Below are 17,084 nucleotides of genomic sequence, written 5' to 3'. Positions count from 1 at the left end.
CCTGTAGACCAGGCTGAATTACTGTGGTATCTTCCCCCTCACTCTGCAGTCCCTGGAAGCTGGGGCGATGTGTGTGTGTGTGTGTGTGTGTGTGTGTGTGTGTGTGTGACTAACCACTGAGGTATAAGCTGAAGAGAAAAGAGGTGGCAATCAGGAACAGCTCATCTCAACAGTATGTACAAAAAGAACTTTCTTTGCAAGGTAATTAAATTAGCTTCTTTCATCGAGATGAGAAACAGAGAAGAGTGCTACAGATATACCAAACCCGCTGAGCTAGAAGTAAAGATTTGTTATTAAGTATAAATACCTATTTATATTTTAAATTTATTTTTTAATTGATATTCAGGTTGTTTGTGGAGTGCTGTGATACCTTGATATTTATTATTTCATAAGGAACAATAAAAACACCGAAGTGACAAGTTCATGCCCTGACTTACCCTTCTGTGGTGAAACTTTAGCTCTACTCTTCACAGTTCTGAACACATAATGCACGCCTATTTATTAGGCGTCCTCGTGAGCAAAAGGCCACTAAAGCTTCCCCCAATGGAAAGCCAGTGCTCTGACCAAGCTCCCGTCCCAATGCATCTCTCTCATTGTGAGAGGCCTCTCACAATGCCTCTATATTTGCCTCCCCCAACACATGATTTTACACTCACACCCACATACTCAGCAGGCTGTATCTAGCCATAAAGCTGAAGTACAATTACCTTTAGTTTATGTGCTTCATTCTTATCCCCAGCAAAAAATGAGTTCTCATCAAAATGCAAAGGAAATGACCTGTGTTTTAAACAGAGAAGGGTCATGTTCATGTATTATAATTCTCGAAAGTCATGCTAATCTATTTTACTGGTCAGTGATAAATAATTAAAATAGAATAAAAATCAGTAACACCAAAAATGCAAACAAATACTTATCCTCAAATCTAAATGCTAAGTGTATTAGAAGTCTAACACCAAACTTAGACTGTGCAAATAAAAATAATGCTGATATTAAGAACTTAAACAAAACAAAGCCCCAGGTGGTAGTGCCTTTAATCCCAGCCCTTGCGAGGCAGAGGCAGGTGGAGCAGTTGAGTTCAAGGCCAGTCTGGTCTACAAAGCAAGTTCCAGGACTGCCAGAATTACAAACTGTGTCAAAAAAAAAAAAAAAAAAAAAAAAAAAAAAAGTTGTAATACACAGGTCAAAGTAAAACCAAGAAAAGATCTGGGAAGGCCAAGTATGGCAATAAACACCTATTTCCCAGCTCCTAGGAGGCTGAGCAGAAGAATCTAACCATCTCAAAAAAACCAAAAAGTTCTAAAGTCCAATGAACAGAACTATAGTTATATTATTTTAAAGATGTTTCCTACTCTAAACAATGCAGTTACTTTGGACACCACCCCTCGCCTCTATGCTAATGTATACATTGTAGAATATAGAACCTACTTGATTTCATGAAGAATCTCCAAAAGTAACGCTTTGTTTTCTGCATCCTGAACTTTATCTCCCGTGAAGAGCTGAAAATCTGGGCGCTCAAAAAACGGGAGCACTTTCGAAAGAGCCCTTAACTCTATCAAGTACAGGAAGTACAAATTCTTCAGCCGCCGAGGGCCTTCGCCTTCAGTCAAAACCCCATCGAAGCGCTGCTGGAACTCCGTCACGTTGTGGCCCCACTTCTTCTCCAGCCAAGTATCTAAGAAGAACGTTAAGTGATTCAAGTGTACAGATGAGTAATTTTCCTTTTAATTATAAGGGGCTATTCATATTTATAAAAGTTAATTTCATTTTGTAATTTAAAATACATTAATTCAACCAAGAATTTTTTTTTAAGTTTAGTCTTTAAAAATTCTGTCATAAACCAAACATGGTAGTATACACCTTTAATTCCAGGCAGAAGCAGGTGACTCTTTGTGAGTTTGTGAGTTCAAGGCCAGCTTGTTCTAGATACAGTGCCAGGACAGACAAAGCTACAAGACCTTGAAAAAGAAAGAAAGAAAGAAAGAAAGGAAGGAAGGAAGGAAGGAAGGAAGGAAGGAAGGAAGGAAGGAAGGAAGGAAGGGAAAAATAAGAAAAATGAAAAAAAAAATGGCTGGGCAGTGGTGGCGCATACCTTTAATCTCAGCACTCAAGAGTGCTGAGATATCTCATATATCTCAGTGACTTCGAGGCCAACCTGGTCTACGGAGTGAATTCCAGGACACAGAGAAACTCTGCTTGAAAAACTACAAAGTGATGGATGGATGGATGGATGGATGGATGGATGGATGGATGGATGGATGGATGGATGGATGGATAGATAGATAGATAGATAGATAGATAGATAGATAGATAGATACATAGATAGATACATAGATAGATACATAGATACATAGAGATAGAGAGATAGATAGAGAGGGATGGATGAGATAGATAGATAGGTAGGTAGATGAATGAATGAATGAATGAATGAATAGATAGATAGATAAATAATTTAGAAATTCTGTAGAAAGAATTTTGTCTTCTGGAACCCATTCTTATTTTTAATTTATTTATTTTTATTTTATGCACATTGGTGTTTTACCCTGGGCGTTGGGTCCTCTGGACCTGGAATGACAGACTGTTGTGAGCTGCCATGTGTGTACTGGGAATCGAACCCGAGTCCTCTGGAAAAGCAGTCAGTCCTCCCGACTACTGAGCCATCTCTCCAGCCCCAGAGAACCCATTCTTAAAGGCAAAATAAATCAAATATTTACAGAGAAAATGGGTTTTGATAAAAATCAAATTTCTGAATATCAACAATCATAAAATCAAAATATCTAATTAAAAATGAGTTGCTAAGCTGGAGAGGTAGCTGAGCAGTTAAGAGCACCATAACTTGGTCCCAGAATCCATGGCAGCTCACAATTGCCTGTAACTCCTGCTCCATGAGGACCTGACACCTCTGGCTCTTAAGGCATCCGTATTCACATGCACATAACTCACATAGGTACATATAATTAGAAATAAAAGGAGATTGTTTGGAGTGACTATCTGAAATTACTAACAAATTTAAAGCACTATTTCAAATCAGTTTCCATTTTGTTTCTAAAAGGTAAAATATTTCCCAAGTCCAGAAGAAGTAAGTTACTGGGAAAATCAACCATGGTTCAACTTTCTACAAGCATCCTGAACCATGAAGAACAGCAGATAATGCTGTAGCCATTAAAGTCTGCACATAAATAAAGGCTCTCCTGTGGTAACAAACAGTGCTCTTGGGTGTATTTTGAGAGAGTTAGTAATATATGGAGCCATTCAACTGCACACAGCTCTACCTTCCTGATCACAGCCATTTACAAGTGGATTCTTACTGCCCGATAGTCAAACAGGTCTGTTTTACATCCACGTAAACACCAAGAAAATGTTAATACCTAAAAACACAGATTCAACACAATGCCCATCAAAATCCCAACAAAATTCTTCAAAGACCTCGAAAGAACGGTACTCAACTTCATTCATATGGAAAAGCAAAAAACCCAGGATAGCCAAAACAATCCTATGCAATAAAAGAACTTCTGGAGGCATCACAATCCCTGACATCAAACTCTACTACAGAGCTATAGTACTGAAGATAGCCTGGCATTGGCATAAGAACAGAAAGGAGGACAAATGGAATCAAATGGAAGACCCGGACATCAATCCACACTCCATTGGAACACCTGATTTTTGACAAAGAAGCAAAAAATATAAAATGGGGGCTGGAGAGATGGCTCAGCAGTTAAGAGCATTGCCTGCTCTTCCAAAGGTCCTGATTTCAATTCCCAGCAACCACATGGTGGCTCACAACCATCTGTAATGAGGTCTGGTGCCCTCTTCTGGCCTTCAGGCATACATGCAGACAGATATTATATACTAAATAAATAAATAAATATTAAAAATATATATATATATAAAATGAAAAAAGAAAGTATATTTAACAAGTGGTGCTGGCAGAACTGGATATCAACATGTTAGAATGAAAATACACCCATATCTATCACCATGCACAAACTCAAGTCCAAATGGATCAAAGACCTCAACATAAAGCCAGCCACACTGAACCTTATAGAAGAGAAAGTGGTAAGTACACTTGAACGCACTGGCACAGAGAACCACTTCCTAAATAGAACCCCAGCAGCACAGACACTGAGAGAAACAATTAATAAATGGGACCTCCTGAAACTGAAAAGCTTCTGTAAAGCAAAGGGCACAGTCAACAAGACAAAACGACAGTCTACAGAATGGGAAAAGATCTTCACTAACCCCACATCAGACAGAGGTCTGATCTCCAAATTATACAAAGAACTCAAGAAACTGGACACCAAAAGAACACATAATCCAATTTAAAAAAATGGAGTACAGACCTAAACAGAGAACTCTCAACAGAGGAATCTAAAATGGCTGAAAGACACTTAAGGAAATGTTCAATATCCTTAGTCATCAGAAAAATGCAAATCAAAACAACTCTGAGATTCCATCTTACACCTGTAAGAATGGCCAAGATCAAAAACACTGATGACAACTTATGCTGGAGAGGTTGTGGGGAAAAGGGAACACTTCTGCATTGTTGGTGGGAATGCAAGCTGGATTCCCTTTGGATGTCAAGTGTGGCGATTTTTCAGAAAATTAGGAAACAACCTTCTTCAAGACCTAGTAATACCACTTTTGAGTATATATCCAAAGGATGCTCAATTGTGCCACAAGGACATGTGCTCAACTATGTTCACAGCAGCTTTGTTTGTCATAGCCAGAACCTGGAAACAGCCTAAATATCCCCTGACCCGAAGAATGGATAAGGAAAATGTGGTACATTTACACAGTGGAGTACTATACAGCAGGAAAAAATAATGACATCTTGACTTTTGCAGGCAAATGGTTGGATCTAGAAAACATTATTTTGAGTGAGGTAACCCAGACACAGAAAGACAATCATTACATGTACTCACTTATAGGTGGTTTTTAAACATAAAGCAAAGAAAGCCAGCCTACAAATCACAATCCCAGAGAACTCAGACAACAATGAGGACACTGAGAGAGACTTACATAGATCTAATCTACATGGGAAGTAGAAAGTAGAAAAAGACAAGATCTCCTGAGTACCTTGAGGGGAAAGGGCTGAAGGAGGGAGGGGAGAGACAGGAAGGGGAGCAGAGAAAAATGTAGGGCTCAATAAATATCAATTAAAAAAATACCTAAAAATAAGTGCATTTAAGATTTTAAAAGTACATACCTTGTAAAAGATACCTTGCACTCAAATGTACATTAATGCTTGCATGGAGACCAGATATAAGCCTGTAGAATGCTCTCTTTTCTACACAGAGGCCTAAAAGAAACCAATGGGTCAAAAATAAAATTTTGTATGTGAATCTTGGTAATTTAAGATTTCACGACTTTAAAAATGAAAAACTTTACCATTTAAATTTGTTTAAAAGTTTCTGATTTACCTTCTAGCCAGCTGTAAAAAGTGTTCTCTGAAATGAAAAGAAAAATTGTCATAGCTTTTTCATAACACCAAGATATAAATTTTCAAGTGTTTTAAAGATTGTTCCAGCTAGTCAAGCAGTGGTGGCGCACGCCTTTAATCCCAGCACTCAAGAGGCCCAGGCAGGTGGACCTCTGTGAGTTCCAGACTAGCCTGGTCTACAAGAGATAGTTCCAGGACAGGCTCCAAAGCTACAGAGAAACCCTGTCTCGGGGTGGGGAAAAAAATTGTTCCAGCTAAAGGTCTGAATCTTACAATTTCTTCAAAGGAAAAGAAGGTTGGACGTGGATCCAGGAAGCGCTGCTCTGCCCTCAGACCCTTGTCGCTAACATTTTATGTGATATCAAACTGTAGAATTACAGGTCTGAGAAATGTCATTCTGGTATATCACTTGATTACATGTTTATGACCCCTGGGCTCAACCCCTAAGACCTCTCTCCCACTTTAACACACACACTAAATCTAGCAAGACTGCTTAGCTAGATAAATTTTCATAGCAATCTATGCTTTAAGAAGTAAGTACTTTCACATACGTTAAGCTAAGAAGAAGCCAACCCTGTAGATGACTGCAGCTGTAACAGAGCCTCATGCAGTTCACCACGTCCACAGCGCAGCGGGCAGGGCTGAAACAGCTCCTGTCTGGGCCTAACGGCAACACTGCCAACACAGTAAAGCTTACTAATTCTGGTTTCAGAATTATGCTCTAAAGAAATAAGATGGGAAGAAGACGAGGAATTTGCAGAAAGGTTACTATTTTAATTTTAAGGTCTTAAGTCATAAAATCTGTCAGTAATGCCTGAGTTAACAGGATATTCAACTAGATGATATGGTAAAATGAACACAAACTATCGAAATTGACAAAGAAATAGAGCAATAACATGAAAATATGTTAAACGTTTCATAAAGTATGTAAGAAATTACATCGCTCATTCGATATTTGCTGTTGCAATGATAAAACTATTATGCCGGGACCCTTTTATCTTACTAATGTTGTTTAAAATGATAATAAACCAAGCATAAATCTATAAAAGAAATAAGAATGATAAACTCAACTATATAAAAACTTCCATTTGTTAGTCAGAAGACTATATAAACAAAAGCAACCGAAATGCAAGCAACCTGGATAAAATATATGTTGCAAGCATGACAAAGGGCTAATATCCCAAATATAAATATATAAAAGTTCATAAACAATAAAATGTTAAAATACCCATTAAAGGATAAATGGGGAAAGGAAAATTACAAATAGAATAGTTGATAATAAACTGTTCAGTCATGCCAGTAACTAAAAGATAAAAATTAAAAGAATATTTTTAACAATCAAAACGGAAAAAGAAAAGTATGGGTTGGAGAGAAGGTCAGTGGCTAAGAGCACGTGCTGCTCTGCAGAGGACCTGAGCTCATTTCCCAGCACCCATGTCAGGCAGATCATGGGGGCACGGAACTCCAGGTCCAGACAGTCTGGCACCCTCTTCTGGCCTCCAGAATCACCGCATTCATGTGCACATAGCACACAGAGACACACATATAAATATAATTAAAAATGAAACAAATCTTTAAAAATGCAATAATACTGTCACAGTTTCAGGTGTCCACACACTTGGGAAGAAGGCACTTCAGCTGAGGGATTCCCTCCAGCAGTCTGTCCTGGGGCGTGTCTGTGGGGCCCGGTTACTAGCAGGTGTAGCCGGCCCAGTCCCCTGAGGGCAGTTAAATCCCTAGGCAGCTGGGCCTGAGACTATGAGGAAGGGAGCTGAGCAAACAGAGGAAGCAGCCAGCAGGTACATTCCTCCATACATTTCTGCTTCACGCCCCTGCCTTGACTTCCCTCAAGGATGGACTGTAACTTGTAAACTAAAAACTCTTTCCTATCTCATTTGTTTTCGGCTCATGATGTTTAACAGTAACAAAAAAGCAAACTAGAATCTAGCTAATAATCACAAGGACCAGATAAGAACATATGCTTGTTTATATAAAGACATATGTTTGTGTGCATAATACATATTATATATATTACTACATAATTATCTACAAAATATATTTATGTAATATATTCTAATAATTATATATACAAACATATGTTCTTATGCATAATATGTATTATCATGTATATATTATGTATATACATATATATTATGCATAATATATATTATTATGTATATATTATGTATATACATATATATTATGTATAATATATTATGTATATAATATATATACATAAGTTCACAATGATTATGAATTTATCAGAAGTGTCACAATGCCCCACAGTGCAGCAGTATGAAATCATAACCAGGAGTGTGGCATCTAGGTCTTATAACTCACAGATTTCAGTCACGCTGCTCCTAACCCTCTCTGGAACTTGTTTTCCTCAATTATAAAACGAAGACAAAAATTATTCTTCCCAAGATATTTAGGAGGATTTAGAAAAAAATTGTATTTTAAAATTGTTTACAATAATCCCATACACACCGTTATTTAGGGATTGTGATACTACAAGTAGTTTGTTTCTTCATGAAAAGCCCCCTCCACTCCAGTTGTCGGACCAGAATTAGGGAACTATGAGGTCATATTGCTTGGGACCTAACCCTCCGATGGCATTCTCAGTTAAGTTTCCCCTGGAATGGTTGTTCTCAACTTGACATGAGGACGGAGCAGGCAGCCAGGACAGAGCACTAATCTAGCAATTGCGAAGTCTGAGCTCTAATCAGAATTCCTTTTACAATAGGGGGGTGGAGAGAAAGATAGTTCCAGGGTTAAGAGTACCTGTTGTCCTTCTAGAGAACCTGGGTTTGATTTCCACCAACCACATGGTGACTAACACAATCTGTAACTTCTAAGAACTAGTGTGGTGTGCATTCACTCACAAAGAATAAATTCTATTCTTTTATTCTGTTTGTTTGTTTGTTTGTTTGTGTTGGTTTTATTTTTTTCAAGACACGGTTTTTCTGTGTTTCCCGAGCTGTCCTGGAACTTGCTCTGTAGACCAGGCTGGCCTCAAACTCAGAGATCCACCTGCCTCTACTTCCTGAGTGCTGGGATTAAAGGTGTGCATAACCATGCCTGGTTAAGAATAATTATTATTGTGCGTGTGTCTCAAGCATTTGGGGTGGGAAGCAAGCATTTGTGCTCAGGTCCAAAAGAATACATCTTAAATAAAAAAAGTTTTGAAAGCCCCTCAACTTGACCTGACCATAATGCAGTTAAATAATCACTTAATGCGTAGGAGTAGCCATTTACCCTGTGAACAAAATCAATGCAATACTTATGAATGGATCAGTTCTCTAAGGATCAAGATCTCTATGGATAAATGGTCCTTTCGCTCATAAAAAGACCCCTCTAGCATGTCTAGAATGTAGCACAGAACTAGGCTACTGCCCAAGGAGAGTACAGTAATTCAGACCAAAGCTGCGGGGTCACTTCTGCAGTGCAAACAGAGGCAGGTGCCTGAGAAACTCTGTCACTTTCCAGCATCTCCCTTCAGCTGTTCACATATGCCTCAGCAGTTCACTGGGCTGCCACAGCACAACTGCACTTTTCATTAGAGTAACTGAAGCAGCTACATAAGACAAAATTATCCATTATTAAAATGATAATAAAACAGTAATGCTATCAGAATATCATACTGTCTTTTGAACATAATGCACAAATAGTTCATAAAAGTATGGGCTTCCAGGTGGCTCAGGAGGTAAAGGCATATGGCAACATGCACCCACATACATACACTAAGTAAATAAATACATATAAAATTAAACATAAGAATAATGTCTCAAAAACAAGAGATTTTGAGGAAGAGAGAAGATACTTCATGTTCAACATTTTCATCTAAATGGACTAAGGCCAAGCAAGCACAGACTCAGTACAGTGGGTCCGTCTGTTTGTCTATCTGTGTGTTGATGCAGAGAACTTAAACAAGGACTTTTCAATCTTTCCCTCGTTTTTCTCACAGGGCCTCACTAATTAATTCATCCAGACTGCCTGGAACTTGCAATCCTCCTGCCTCAGCCTCCCAAGAAGCTGGAATTATTAACCTGTACCTTAAGGCTCAGTTAACAACATACATAGTGTTTAGATAGCAAAAACTATTTCAATCTCACCACTAAAGCAAAAAAAAATTCTTTGAAAGGCAAAGCAACTCTGAAATATATTTGAAAGCTTAACATTCCTATTAATGTAAACTTGGCAATGATAACTAAACCCAAGATTCAGCATGTACCTTAAAAACCAGCTCTGGAATGAATACTTGAAAAAATGTTCAGACCCTCCCTGGTAAGTCCCAGCACAGCCCATGCCTCAGCTAGTTAAGAAGATGCTTTCTACGGCTTCCACAGCTTGTGGTAAAGCACACACCTGAACTGCCTGTGGGACTCTAAACACAGGCCTTTCTCTCTCATCTCTTCTTTCACCTCCAGCACTTTAGAAAAAAAAAAAGTAAAAATTAAGAGCTCATGTTCTTAAGACACACAAGAGGGCTATCAGAATTCAATATGCTGAGCTGTATAAGGAAGGAGCTCCAGGCCAGCCTGGGTTATGGCTATCTCTAGAGCAGTGGGAGGAGGAGATATTCTGAGTGTCAGAGGAAGTGGAAAGAAATGCAGCATAGCCACAACACCGGAACACACATCTCGACACCCAAGCAGACCTGGTGTATAAAATACAAGATCAGGTACATACCTTTACTTTTTCCTGAAAAACAAAACAAAACATGAATTATTATAAACCACTTCTAAACGATTATGAAATGCTACACTTACACGAAAATAATATAACAACGATCCGTTGTAGTCGGTCAGTGCATCCACACAAGGGCAATCAACAGAAGGAGTGCCAGAGCCAGCACTCTGTCGAGCCATAGCTAGGCTCATGGAACTCACGCGCCCTCACAGGAGGGGACGCACAGCACCGGGAGCAGCTGCAGCTCCCGTGTCCACTCAGCCAGCAGTGTTCTACACTTATTACCCTAACCTACAACACAGTTCTAGCTAAAGACCTGCACTACTGCTGCTTTGAACCCCAAGAGGGACAGAAGATTTAACCTTAGGAATGTCTTCAAAGACTATAAAATCCAAATGCTTCACAGTGCAGCAGATTGTATGGAGCTGCTTACTACTGAAATATCTTCATTTTTCCCTATTTTTCTTTTTTAAGTTATATTTTCTTATTGAAAAAATTTTTCATGCAGTATTTTCTGATCACATTTTCCCCTCCCCAGCTCCTCCCAGAACCTCCCCACCTCCTCACTTATCCAAATCCACACCCTTTCTTGTTCTTTCACATTAGAAAACAAAAGGCACATTTAAAAAAAGGATAAAATAAAAAGAAATAAACCTGGATAGGACAAAACAAGCGGGGGGAAAAAGAGTCGACCCCTAAAAAAAGAAAACAAGAAACCGTATAGACAGAGACTCAAACATTCATTCACACACACAGAATTCTCAGAAAGAGCCAGGCGGTGGTGGCATACACCTATGACCCCAGCATTCAAGACACAGAAGCAGGCAGATATTTGTGAGTTTGAGGCCAGCCAGGTGTACAGAGTTCCAGGACAACCAGACCGACGCAGAGAAACCCTGCCTCAAAGCTCGCCCCCACCAAAAAAAAAAAAAAAAAAAAAGCCTGCAAAAAGGATTCCCATAAAGAAACAAAATCAGAAGCCGTAATATATAGGCAAAAGTCTGTTAGAGTTTAAAAAAAAATTCCAGACAAAGCATCATTGAGACATTAAAACCTCCACTGATAGCATCAAGTTCACAAGTTCACCTTGTGTTTTTCTTGAGCATCACTGTTGTTTGTAAAACATAAAACATCATGGATGTCTTTTTTTTTTTTTTTTTGGTTTTTCAAGACAGGGTTTCTCAGTAGCTACAGAGCTAGTCCTTGAACTTACTCTGTAGACCAGGCTAGTCTCAGACTCACAGAGATCCGCCTCCCTCTGCCTCCCAAGTGCTGGGATTAAAGGTTTCATAGGTATCAGTGTTTTATATGCATGACAAATACAATTTTTATTTTTAAAACTGTGATTTTTATGTGTGTGTGTGTGTAAGTATTTAGAGATAATGTTCTATAAACTAGAGACCTGCTTTCATATATACTTTTTTCCTTCACTGTGCTGTTAAAGATGTTAAAGATCATCCTTTATCTAAATAAACACAAATTCATAACAATGTCTGTTATAGCTGTATAATATTGTGTCCCTACACATACATCATGTGGCCAGTTTTTGGTAAATATTGAAGTTGCTCCCATTCTGACTAAAATGGGTGATGATGACTAAGTCACAATGTGCGTTCATAATAAACATTTATCTACGAAGCTTCCACTGAGTCACCACATACAACTCTATACAACCTAAAATGTTCTTTCTTCCTAACTGCCTGACAGCAGTCAGTGTGTGCGAACTGACAGCATCTTCTCAAACAAACTAAGAAAGTGAAACCTTACATATTTGGTGAAAGTGCACCAAAGAATTTTTGCTTGTTTTGTTGTTTTTCGAGACAGGATTTCTTTGCAGCTTGGGTATCCTGGAGCTCACTCTGTAGACCAGGCTGGCCTAGAACTCACAGAGATCCTCCTGCCTCTGTCCTTCGAATGCTGGGATTTCACTACCAACACTCGGCTCAAGGACTGTATCAGTAAATTCATACTGGAAGAAAGTAACTGATGGTCTGAATAAGAATGGTCCCTACATGCTCTTGTGTTTCAAAGTTTGGTCTCCAAACTGTTTGGGAAAGAGTAGGAGATATGGCTTTGTTCAAGGGAGTTTGTCACTGGGTTTGGGTTTTAGGGTTTGAAAAGCCCAGGCCATTCAGCTTAGTTCTCCCTCTGCCTTGTATTTGTGGGTCAAGTGTGAGCTCTCAGCTTCTCTCCAGCCGCAACCTCTGCCTGTTGCATGCTGCCTACCATGATGGTCATGGACTTTACGACCCTCTGAAAACGTAAGCCCTCAACTAAATGCTTTGCCTTGGTCATGGTGACTCTCCACAACAGAAGAGAAGTAACTAAGGCAATAAGGACATGAATGCTTACTACCTGAGAAGGCAGTAAGTACCCTTGGCATCTACGTAATGCCTTGCACATGGTAAAGAATCATTTGCAGCAAGAATAACTGATTCTTTTCACAGCTCTCAACAATATCCAAAGTCAAACTGTTTTATTGACGTTATAATTATAAAATGTTTCAATTTCCCTAATTCTTGTAAAGAATTATTCAAATTATTCATTGGAGAAAACAATTCCCATAATCATTTATCTAGCAACTTACTCCATAATTACCAGGTTCTATACTGAAATAATTGCTGCCCATATCCCAAAGTACTAAGGGATTATGGATACATACATACACACATATATGTATACATATGTGTATATACATACAAACACACACACATAGCATAATGATGCTCCCAGTAAGCAGGTTATCTGAAGGAGGGAAACACAGCATAGACTGTTTCAGAAAGAGCCAAAGATGACTTCCACTTGGGAAGGAAGATGTGTTGGGAAAGGTAGCATGTAGACCAGATATTGAGTGTATATAGACAGTGAAAACTGTCAGTGAGATATAAAACCATGTAGATTTACAATCAGACCATACATGGAATATGAATAGAATTTAAAGCCTTTTACTTGAGGGTTTTTTGTTTTGTTTTGTTTCTTGTTTGGCTGGGAGTCAAGCCCAGGACCTGAGACATACTGACCAAGCACCGTACCATTAAACGTCCCAGTTCAAGATTTTTGAAAAATTAGGTAAATGATTTGGATATTCATTTATTTGGAGGCTAAACAAATCTGAAGTAATCAAACAACTACACAGTGTGTTGCAAAATCAGACAATAAATACATAACCTAATCTTCATATTACAATGGTCTAAAACCATGACTATCCTTAAGAAAACCAGCTGTGCCTTCACAAGCGTGAGATATAACTTCTCTAGAAACAGGACCAGTGGACTACATGACTTCAGCCACCCTTGCCACTCAACCCTGCTTCCTCTACTCTAACCCAGGCTCACTAGCTTGGTTTATTAACAATAGCAACGCAAGTAACTCACCTTGACCAGAAGCCAAAGGATTTAAAGGCCTTTGAATTGTTTGCGGTCTACAAACAAAAGAATTGTACTGTATGAACACCAGCATTTTATCATGCAAAGGTTTTATCCCTGAGAGAATCACACATGCGCATGCACATAGAAATGCACGCACTTAAACACTCAAATGCACACACAGGTTTTTCCCCAAAGTTAGCTAGCACATTCTTTAGAGCCTTCAAGTTTCCAAGTGAAGAACCTTAAGCATTTCTCGGTCACCCAGCAATCAATGTCCATTGCACTGGTTAAGAGAACAAACGGAATGCTTCCCCTAAGCACTGAACACACACCTAGCTTAAGTCTGATTCTCCATCCGTAAGCAGTTATGACTATAATAAATTGTTACCATAAGAACTAGAGAAGCAATGTCCATGGTATGTTTAACACAGTGCACAGTGATTACAAAATATCACCTCAGAGCTATTCTCTGAACTCAGTTTAACTTGAACAGGAGAAAATAACTGTGGCCACAGAAAGGCAAGAGGAGAGTAATGAAAACCTCTTAAACTGCGATTCTAATCTACACCCCACCACTGACTATAGTGATCTTGGTGAATGAAGCAAAGCCCTGGTTCCGAATTACTTCATCTACATAAGGAGACCCTATAATCCACTCTAATTCACTCAGGAATGTTTGCTCAGTGGTTCCAATACTAAATAGGTCTACTATTATGTAAGTCTTGAAATAAGTATTTGTTGCAGTCAGTGCCCCAGCGGGAACTGGGTTAATGACATTTAAATTTCTATGTCCAAATCAATCTTCTAAGGACATGAACCTGATCTGCACAAGTCTAGGATAATAGTACATACTTAAAACAGTTTTCTTCATAGATGACACTCCATATCCTCCAAGCATCTGGCCCTTTGTAGCCTGTGTAGCGCTCAGGATTAAGGAGTAAATCCACATACTCAGCATCAGGGGACTGTATGTCTGCAAAATAAAATGTATCACTAAATCTCACCTATTTCAGAACAACATTTTAGGATAAAGGAAAATAGGAAGAAGAAAACAGCCACATTCACTGTTCACCTGGTTGCAAAAAATCCTGATCTTATAAGTGGTAAGAACAGGAATACATGAGTTTTAGAGTTTAAGAAAACATGTGAGTCAATGCTCACAAACTACACAATGAGTCTGTTTCTATCCACGTTAGCACGGCAGCTCATCACTGACTAGTGGGAATGAGGAGAGTTTGTTTAGCAGGAGAGCAACTGCCTAGCACAGGCAAAACCCTGGGTTCAATCCCTAGCAGGAAAAAAAGAAAAAAGAGCTGGGCGGTGGTGGTGCAAACTTCAAAAATTTTTTTTGAAAAAATTTAAAGTCCTTTTCCTTTTTTGTGTGTGGGGGATAAGTTTCGAGACAAGGTCTCACTACAAAGCCCTAGTGGTCCTGTGACTCAAGAGATTCTCCTGCTTCTACTTTGCCTCTGCCCCTGCCATGCTGAAATTAAAGGCATCCACCATCAATGCCCAGCTCTTTTTTTTTTATGTTTATTTATTATGTATACGGTGTTCTGCCTGCATGTGTTCCTGCAGTCCAGAAGAGGGCACCAGATCTCATTACAGATGGTTGTGAGCCACCATGTGGTTGCTGGGAATTGAACTCAGGACCTTTGGAAGAGCAAGCAGTGCTTTTAACCACTGAGCCATCTCTCCAGCCCAATGCCCAGCTCTTTTCACTAACTTTTTAAAAGTTCATTAGTTCACTACTTAAGAGTCAGAAAACTTTCAAAATTCAGATTTAATTTTGCTTAGCCAATTCAGAGGTCAATAATTCAAATAGAAAAAGATACTAGAAAAAGAAGATCAAGATATCTTGATCAAACTCCTAATGTGTTCTAAGGTTGCCAGTTTCAGCACCAGCTTCAGACGTGATGTCATGGTTCAATTCTCTGCACCAAAAGCCACAAAGACCATCGCCACAGAAAAGGCTAATGATCCAGCAGCATTTACAGAAGATATTCTCCTCATTCCTATACTTTAGCTACTTTTGCAAAATGCAAAAGAGAGAGAACTATAAATTATTTGATGCATAAAACTGCAAAACATTAAGAGGTAAATTTTTTACAGAAAATTTCAATTTTCTTTTTACTGTGGTAAAAATACCTATTATGAAATTAGCCATTTCCCCATATTCAGTGAACCGTGAGTACATTCACACTGCTGTATAATCATTGCCACTTTGTTTCCAAAACTTTTCACAGCCCTAAACAGAAACTGTGACCATTTAACAATTAACTCTCCATATACTATCCCAGACCGTCTACTAACCACTAATCCATTTTCTGTTGCTATGACTCTGCCTTTTCCAGACAGTTCACAGGTGAGCCACACCACATTTGTCTTTGTGTCTGGCTTCTTTCACCCACTATTTTCAAGGGTTCTGCCACACTGTAGCATTTGCTGAAAACTCACTCCTTCTTATGGCTCAATGGCATTTATGTGTATTTGTATGACATACACATAACACATTTCAATTATGTTTGCATCTAGTGATAGACACATAGACTATTTTACCTTGTGCCTCTTCTGAATGAACACTGGTCTACCTTTGCCTGAGTCTTTCTCAGTTCTTCTGAGTTACACACCAGGAATGCCACTGCTAAGTCGTATGAGTCGATGTTAAGCTTTCTGAGGGCCCTTCACACTGTTAGGACTGAGATTTTAAAATTAACTGAAAAGAACTGAGGGGCGGCATCTGGATGGAGCGGCTCTGGTGAAAGACTTACCTAGCACATCCAAAGCCTGAGTTCAATGCTTAATACAACTAAAGAAAGGGAAGGACAGGGGAAGAGAGAGGAGGGGAGGGGAGGGGAAAGGAGGGGGAGGGAAAGGAAGGTGAGAGGAAAGAGGGGGCAGGCTGGTTTTCTCTTAAGGCATCACTGGGAACAAACATACCATCAACTTCACAGAAGCTGTCTGAAGAATCATCATGCTTGGTCCACTGAAGAACAGCCTTCTGGGTTTCCTCACTTCAAATAAGGAAAATTGCATTATTCCTTTTTCCAGTCAGCTGTGATGAAGAAAAACAAAATACCTGAAGATCAAATCACCTCAGAGATTCGTCCACTGCGCCAAGCCGCTCAGCTTGTTCACATTCTTCAATGAGGTTAGCTTCTTCAGAGTACTGAACAGGGCAAAAACAAACAGATTTACCACATTTTAAAACTGCTGCTTTGCTTTTGTTTTTGAGACAGGGTCACATACCTTTAAACACGTCATTTCCCTGCTTTCTTTAACCTCTCGAATGCTGGACTACAGACATGAGCCACACGACCTTAAATATTTTTCAGGCATTAAAGTCAGTCAAGACTCATGTTACATACCACTATCAACCCAGCTTCAAAGCTTGTAAAATGAGCTCTGTCTGTGTAGCCTGGCTGTCCTGAAACTCGCTCTGTAGATCAGGTTGCCTTCAAACTCAGAGACCCACCTGCCTCTGCCTCAACCTGGCATAAAATGAGCTGTTAGATCCAAAAAGTGGGTGAAAGGTTTCTTGCCTTTAGTTTTTTGTCGGAAGCACAATTTACTATTATGTTCAAAAAATA

The 17,084-nt window shown here is 39.1% G+C and overlaps 1 protein-coding gene across 2 annotated transcripts in view; it reads right to left on the bottom strand.

Moving 5' to 3' along the window:
• Positions 1-17,084, bottom strand: part of Ero1a (endoplasmic reticulum oxidoreductase 1 alpha) — a 44,279-nt gene that overhangs the window by 8,613 nt on the left and 18,582 nt on the right. Inside the window, exons 5-13 of one of the 2 annotated variants that reach the window (XM_085698464.2) lie at positions 16,590-16,663; positions 16,435-16,508; positions 14,347-14,467; positions 13,501-13,547; positions 10,127-10,138; positions 5,418-5,444; positions 5,204-5,296; positions 1,426-1,672; positions 708-777 (exon numbers count right to left, since the gene is read on the bottom strand). In XM_085698464.2, coding sequence (XP_085554590.1) covers positions 708-777; positions 1,426-1,672; positions 5,204-5,296; positions 5,418-5,444; positions 10,127-10,138; positions 13,501-13,547; positions 14,347-14,467; positions 16,435-16,508; positions 16,590-16,663 — 765 coding nt within the window. The remainder of the gene's footprint in view (positions 1-707; positions 778-1,425; positions 1,673-5,203; positions 5,297-5,417; positions 5,445-10,126; positions 10,139-13,500; positions 13,548-14,346; positions 14,468-16,434; positions 16,509-16,589; positions 16,664-17,084) is intronic. The other variant, XM_085698465.2, reaches the window with a different exon arrangement.

This window comes from Myodes glareolus, chromosome 12 (genome assembly GCF_982192425.1).
Source record: "Myodes glareolus chromosome 12, mMyoGla1.1, whole genome shotgun sequence".
Taxonomy (NCBI): domain Eukaryota; kingdom Metazoa; phylum Chordata; class Mammalia; order Rodentia; family Cricetidae; genus Myodes; species Myodes glareolus.
This window is presented reverse-complemented; position numbering and strand designations above follow the sequence as displayed.